Raw genomic sequence first — 7,248 nt, forward strand, 5'->3', positions numbered from 1 at the left:
TGGGGCATAAGCCTTTTTGCACAAGCGAGTGGAATGCGGGTTTAAGATTTTCTTCGCAAAAAGGATAAGTGTTTGCATACTCTTTGCATTCATTTCTGAGAACAAGAAAAAACTCGCGTTATGTTTACTTTGGAACAGTTATATAAGCCTAATATCCACATACTACTATCAGAAAGGTTGTGGCTTATCGGAGGGCGCTTTCCTATTGTCAGAAGTCGCCGGCTAGATCCGTCTGTTTGCAATTGCAAAGAAAGTGCAACAATTTGAAGAAACTCTAGCGTGATAATCCCTCGCAATTTCTTCTGGAGGAGCATACTATCATCCTTGAAGTGTGTTTGAAGGCGTTGTAGAGAGTCCTTCCAAATCCCCCCGGCCAGTTCTGTCAAATGGAAAGCGTCGTTAGACTGATCTTTTGCTCATTTAGTTGAATTGAATCACAAGTGCTGCTGCGTTAAATTAAATGCAGTGTTTCAGTCAGTTAATGTTTCGAATGAAATACGACTTTCGCCGATTCTGTGAATGAAGATTGCGAAATTTTGAGCTAGGTTCGATTCTTGATTCAGACATATTTCAAATATAAAGCATAAATTATAGTAGATTATCATGATTCGTTTGGTAACCACAATTAGCCATGTACGTGCAGAAGAGTCTATAAGCAACCCTTGAAAAGTTGCAGGAGAAAGAAAGGATGATATTTGAAGTTCTTGCTTTGAAGACAAATATTGTTGATTTCAAATTACAGTGTCCCCAGTTAGTGCTCCAGTGGTAGAAGGACTAGACACTTAAATAAAGTTCTTTTCCTTTCTGTACTTGCATGTGCATTTTGTTTAAAGGATGAATTTTTTTGAAATGCACCCGCTCAGAACTGAGAACCTTTACTCCTCTTCATTCTCCAATATGAAGGTTGCTGTTAACTTATTCTATGCAGATCATTTTGGATAATCAATGCTGAAAGCTACGACAGGCTCTTTGAAGATAGTGATGATAAGAAGTTGAAGGATTTTAGACTTTCAATGAAATTTCTTCAACAGTTTTTAATATGCCTTGACAAACAGCTTTGAAAAAAGATTGTGGGTGAAGGAATGAAGCCATTGAGTCTAGGACCACGTTGGCTTTTTCGTTAATGATGATAAGTTTTAATTATTAACACATTTAATAACGGGTTTCGAAAGTAAGCACTAGTCATGACTGGTTGCTGTACAAGCCAGGCAGACTTTAAGGGATTACTTCTAGTCTGGTCTAAACTCAAATGGAATTTTTTTTCTATCTACTCGCAAACAAGGTAAAAACTGCTCTGCCAAAGTACAGCCTGGACCATGCATGGGGTATTTTCCAAGATGGTTTTTCAACACAACTTCGAAAAAGTGTCACAAGTTTATCTATGGAGGATGTAGAGGAAATGGAAATAACTTTGAATCAAAGGATGAGTGTAAAGCTGAATGCATCCTTGTTAAAGAGGGTGAGTAAAGGAAATTCTTAAAGTTTACAAAATGTTTCGGAAAAGCTGAAAAAGTACCGTAAAAACTTGTGTATCAGCCGCACTCTTGGATAAGCTGCACCCTCAAATTTCAAGCATGATTTTGAGAAAAAGCACTTGAAAAAGCACTCTGTTCGTGATAAACTTGCGAAATTTGCAGGGACCTTAAGAAGTTAATCAACTCTTAAAGTACCTTTTAAAATCTTATATTTAATTGATTTCCCTAATTCTTGAGCCTGACAACACTTGTCTTCATTGTTAAAGCCCAAAGTTGAAATAAAAACAATGAAATTTGAGCGAAAATAAAGCGCAGGGAATGGTAACCACGCGGTCATTACAAAAGGAAGTCTGGGTCGAGCAATGCTGAAAACAACTTGGACGTCAGCTGTGTGTCTGTCATGTTTTTAAGTCATGTGGAAGCCTTCAATTGGAGAAAAACATGTTTAACACACCATGCAAGTAATGAAGGGCAACAAAACAGTCGGCCGTTTCCCTCTTGAGTTCTCCCGAATAGCATGGTTTTTTCTTGCAAGCATAAGAGAGATCGTTGTTGAAGTGATACAAATAATAAATTTACTGAAGGTTATTGCGTTGTTTGTAACCCCATACCAGCCAGTTTACTCCCTCCGAAAGCAGTGGTCTGTTATATAAGCCGCACCCATGATTTTGAGCACAAAAATATGCACCTTCAAGGCTGCTGCCTAAGAAAATTTTAAAGGGGCCCTCAGAGCTAAACGCTGAGAACTTAGGAGCCCAACATATGAAGTGAAAGGTGTTGCTGTGAAAAATTAAGGAGCCCAGAGCTATTCTTTGGGAGCCCCAGGCTACCGGGCTCCTGTTAGGCAACAGCCTTGAGTCCTTATACACAAGTTTTTACGGTAGTCTTAAATTTCCAAAGCAAAATATTTATTCCCTTCCCTTCCCTTCTCCCCACTGCATCTACCTTCCCAAGTCACTCTCAGTAAATCTGAGACAACTTTTCAAAAGAAAATGTGGAAGGGAACTTATCCTTAGCTCCTGAAAAAAAGCTTTTATATCCCATTCACACCAACAAGGTATGTTTAATTAACGTGGGGCTTCACAAAATGACAATCATTCACAGAAAAATGTAGGAGTGGCTTTTGCCACTGGTGAGTTTCAATACATTTTTTGATCTGTGCTAAATTTGTAGTCAACACAAATCAGTATTCAGGTTTTAAAATGAAAACAGTTCAAACCGTATTTAACTGAACTTCTGAAAAACATGGTTAAGGGTTGGAAAATCCATTTTTAAACCTCTAAAAATACTTGGGTTGACTTATATACAAGTTCTATTTGCACACTGGTAAAAAAGGACACTATGCATCTGGGATATAAATTGTTTGGCATTGGTGTAAGTTATTGCTGGAGGCCCAAGCCCCTTTGGAATTTTGGGGGAGGGTTTTACCCCCAACCCCCTTTCCCCCTAAAAAAAAGACAATAAATATGCACTTGATTCTTATAAAATCTCAGAATCTTCAGGAAATGACAATTTCCTTAAAGTGCTACTGTGATCAAATTTTTATCCCTTGAGTTTTTTGGTTTATCACATAGAGTACCATAAAACATTAAAAATGCTGTTTACCGTTTGGAAATATCTGCATTGGTTCCGGAGATATTTAAGTTTGAAAAATGTGTTAAATATGCAAATGAGAAGGCTGATGACGTCATTCACCCAACCCAATAGAACATCAAGAATATAAATAGAGAGCTCTATCTCGGTCAATTTGCAACAGAGACCATTGAAACTTGGTGAGCTAATAGTTCTGAAGGCAACACACCTATGACTGTAAAGAAATTGGTTCCCATGGCAACTCACTCTTTTCCAGTCCCCTCCAACCTGATTTCAATATTTTGGTGATCTCAGGCTAGAAATACATTTACCAAGGCCACAAACATGACCTAACATCTTGATATGCTGGCAGGATCGTGCAGATGAGGCACCATTTGCAAATATCCAAACAGAACGCCAAAGGTGGTCTGCAAAGCTCTTAATGTCAGGGAGGTCTGGAACCCAGTATGTTTCCATGGTAACAAAAATGGTATGCTCATATTGTGGAACACATCTACTAGAATCTTAGTGCAAAGAACCAAGTATTTCTGATACAAATTGGCTGAGATATCTTTCTCCATCATACTTGATCAAAATTTGGTTGGGTTTATGACGTCATCACTTGGCTAATTTGCATATTAAAAAAACTTGAATATCTCCAGAACAAAAAGAGATATTTGAAAATGGTAAACAGCATTCTTCTTCTCGCACAGACTACGTGTTTATGTGCCAAAATGGCTTAGATAGGGAAGATGCAAATTTCGTCACAGTAGCACTTTAAGTAATTCCCATCAGAAAAAGATCATTGAGAGTTCAGCAACTCTAGGATAGTTGGCTTTTCTATGATATGGATACAAAGGCTTAGAATCTCTAGGAAATGGGGTTTAATTTATACTTGATTTTATAGTAGTTTTTGTAGGCCTTAGGTTTTTATACTTACTGTAATTTAAAAGAGTGTAAATCAACCTCCCCTCCCCCCCCCAAATGCAGATATATAAAATGATTTTAAAGAAGATGGCTGACCTGCTTACAGTTTTGGTGAGCTAATGGCCTTGGAAGCTTCTGTCTTCCACTCCTGCATGAAAAAAAATCAGTCAAGGTTCCCTTATTTTTCTAAATCAACTTTTCATTGAATAATTCTTATCCCCTTTCTAAAACTCTACAGAAGATGATGATGAAATTCCAGAGGGCCCCTGCACAAAGGTGAAGAAGCTGTTAAATGCCTTGTTAGTTCATGGAGTGCCCATGCAGTACACACCAGATTGTGACGATGAGGGCTTCTATAAACCAAAGCAGTGCAAACATCACTTAAAGAAATGTTGGTGTGTGGATCGCAGGGGGAACAAGGTTAAAAATAATGGTAGAAAACGAATAAGGAGAGGACACAGTGACTTACAATGCAGTTAAAGGTAGGATAACTTTGCAACTTTATTTTTTGGCAATGCAATTTCAACCATCACTTAATCCTTTGAATTGTATTTTCAAAAGTTACACTTGAATCTCATCTTAGCAAAGTCATACGCGCCTACAGTTTTTGAACTGGTTGTATTTTGAGGCTGATTTATGCATGGTCGCTGACAGTGAAAGACAAACATATGCTTATGCAAATGCACGAGAGTTGTGATTACCAGTATCAATAACTTTTGTGAAGATAAGTACACAAGAATAAAAATTATTAACAAAATGTAAATTAGCCTGGGAACTTGTTTGTTCCATGTATGTTTCTGATTTATTGCTTGTATGTTTAAGGTGGCTCAAACCAGTTTCAACAATTTCAAGAGACCTTGTAATTGGACAGATTGACACTACAACACTTTATCACGTAACACCAATGTTATGGTACCATGTGAAACATCAATCATTCTGAACAAGATGCAGTCATTTTTTTGCGACATAACAATGTACCATGGCAACGGGAAATCCTTGGAAATACACCCTATATATGTATTTGGCTCAAGTTGTTGATATCTGAAAAACGAACTCTGTGACCCCAATTTTTTATGGCACAATAGTGATCAGCAGACCAAGGTGAAACAATCTGCAAAGTTAAAAAATTTCTGTTGAGTGGATTCAGAGCTACCTTAAAGTGGTACTATGATCAAAAAACCATTTCCTTGTTTTCTTCAGATTTTGAAAGCGTGTTTGCTTAACACCTAACTGGCAAAATTTTGAGCTTTGAGTTTTATCCAAAGGCTGTTTATTTTGAGTGTAAGTTTTGGATTTCACGGTCTGCCATTACTCACTTTCAAAACTGGCCAATTGGACCTCAGAGGGTTGAATGTAGAGAAAATGACGTCATTTACTCACTAGCTTAAAAATTCAGGGTGTAAACGCAATTTATTACATATGCAAAACACGGGTTTAAAAGTCTGAAAGCCCGAAACTCCCGTGCTGCATATTAAATCAGCCGCGTACACACGCATTGCATTCTTAAACTAGTGAGTCTTTGACGTCATTTTCTCCTCGACCCAGCTCTCTCAAGATTTTAAAGTTAGTAATGGCGGACCAATAAATAAGAAAATTCCAGTTAAAATAAACAGGTGTCTTTTTAAAATCACAACTTAAAACTTGGGTCAGTTAGTGTTTAGATAACATAGTTTTGAAATCCAAAGAAAACAAAGAATTGTTTTTTTGGTCGTAGTACCACTTTAAAGTTTCAATTATAATAAGGTGGCTCTGAATCCACTCCACAGTTTTTTTTTAACTTTGCAGAAAGTTTCATTCTGGCATGCTGATTACATTTCAGAAATAAAAAATGGGGGTCACCTAGTTCGTTTTTTAGACATGAGCAGCTGAGCCAATACATGGGGTGTTTTTGCAGGGCTTTGCTGTTGCCACAGTAGCTTTTTGCATCACAAAAATAACCAAATCTTTTTCAACAATAATTGATGTGTGATATGGTGCCATAACATTGCCGTTAAGTGATGAAGTGTTGCAGTGTCAATCCTCCTAATAAGAACGTTTCTTACAAGTGTTGAAACTGTTTTGAACCACCTTAAGGTCTGTGTTTGTGAAATGGTGTTGTTAAAGGGAAGTATGTTACTTGGTTGAGATTTCCATGTCCTTTCCAAGAACACCACTGACTACTCTGTGTAACGTAAAAATGCCCATCAGGCATACATGGTGTGCCTGGTTTTTTGATTCTTTTTACGAAAAGTTATATACACATGGAACGATGGTTGTGGCACCATTCCACCATTTTGACCATTTTCCCCCTGAAATCACTGTATACATTTTGCACTTGAGTTATGCCATACTTAGGCCAGAACAGGGATTCTTTGTTATCGCCAAGTTACAGCTTTGTCACGCAAAGAAGTGGACCAAGCCTCTCTCGGTTGTTTGTCTCGATTGCATGACAAAACACAAAGGGCAGGTTGACATGTAAGGAAGGGCTAGCAATCTGACGTCAGGTACAAAATGGTTTCTTGGGACAGAAATTTCCTACTTTATCCAGCAGGGGAGATGTATTTTATTTTAAGAAGAGTTAGATCGAGTTTGTGTGAAGAAAGAAAAAAGAACCCAGCAGGTTGCATGGAAACTTTGCTTTTTGAAATCCACTTTTTGACATTTTGCACTAAACACAAGTCTTCGCCATTTCTCTTGCAGGTGATAAGAACATTTTATTGGAAAAAGTGGAAGTGATATTTAAAGTTTTATTTAACCGTATACAACATAATGGGGTATATACAATCGTATTTCATTTCGTAAGTAAATATTTTAAATAAGTAATGAAAGTAATTTCAGCAATCGAACCAAACTTATGTAACCGAATTTCCTATAATTTACAACTTTTTTTCTATTAAATGTATCATTTGTAAACATGATAAGAATTTTTGCAATAAAATTCAAAGAAATTTGAAGATACTGGTAGTAAGTGGTTTATTGCCAGTCAATATGTCACTGACTCAGCGGCCCACAGGGGGTATACAAGGGTCTATTTAACAATTATTTTACGAGGGCGCGATGGATATGAAGTGAAAGATAACGCACCGAGTTGGTTATTATAATTTTATTTCCAGCAAGCCCGGGTAGAATAATTGTTTTATTAAAAACTCCAAGATCAACAACTCTTCCACTAAAGCATCGATTTCTGCCTCGGTCAATTCCGCTCCAAAACGGCTTTTGTCTGAGCTGCAAAAATGCTTTCAGCTCGCTTTATTGCTGACGCGTTTCTTAAACATATTAGTTATAGCAGGTATAT

General features: G+C 37.3%; 1 protein-coding gene across 1 annotated transcript in view; it reads left to right on the forward strand.

The window, feature by feature from the left end:
• The window catches only part of LOC138000447 (inter-alpha-trypsin inhibitor-like), a 7,247-nt gene extending 340 nt beyond the window's left edge, over positions 1 to 6,907 (forward strand). The window contains exons 3-5 of the mRNA XM_068846872.1: positions 1,283 to 1,459; positions 4,213 to 4,456; positions 6,654 to 6,907. Coding sequence (XP_068702973.1) covers positions 1,283 to 1,459; positions 4,213 to 4,454 — 419 coding nt within the window. The 3' untranslated portion in view covers positions 4,455 to 4,456; positions 6,654 to 6,907. The remainder of the gene's footprint in view (positions 1 to 1,282; positions 1,460 to 4,212; positions 4,457 to 6,653) is intronic.
• The last annotated feature ends 341 nt before the right edge of the window (positions 6,908 to 7,248 follow it).

Source organism: Montipora foliosa, chromosome 4 (assembly GCF_036669935.1).
Source record: "Montipora foliosa isolate CH-2021 chromosome 4, ASM3666993v2, whole genome shotgun sequence".
Lineage (NCBI taxonomy): Eukaryota > Metazoa > Cnidaria > Anthozoa > Scleractinia > Acroporidae > Montipora > Montipora foliosa.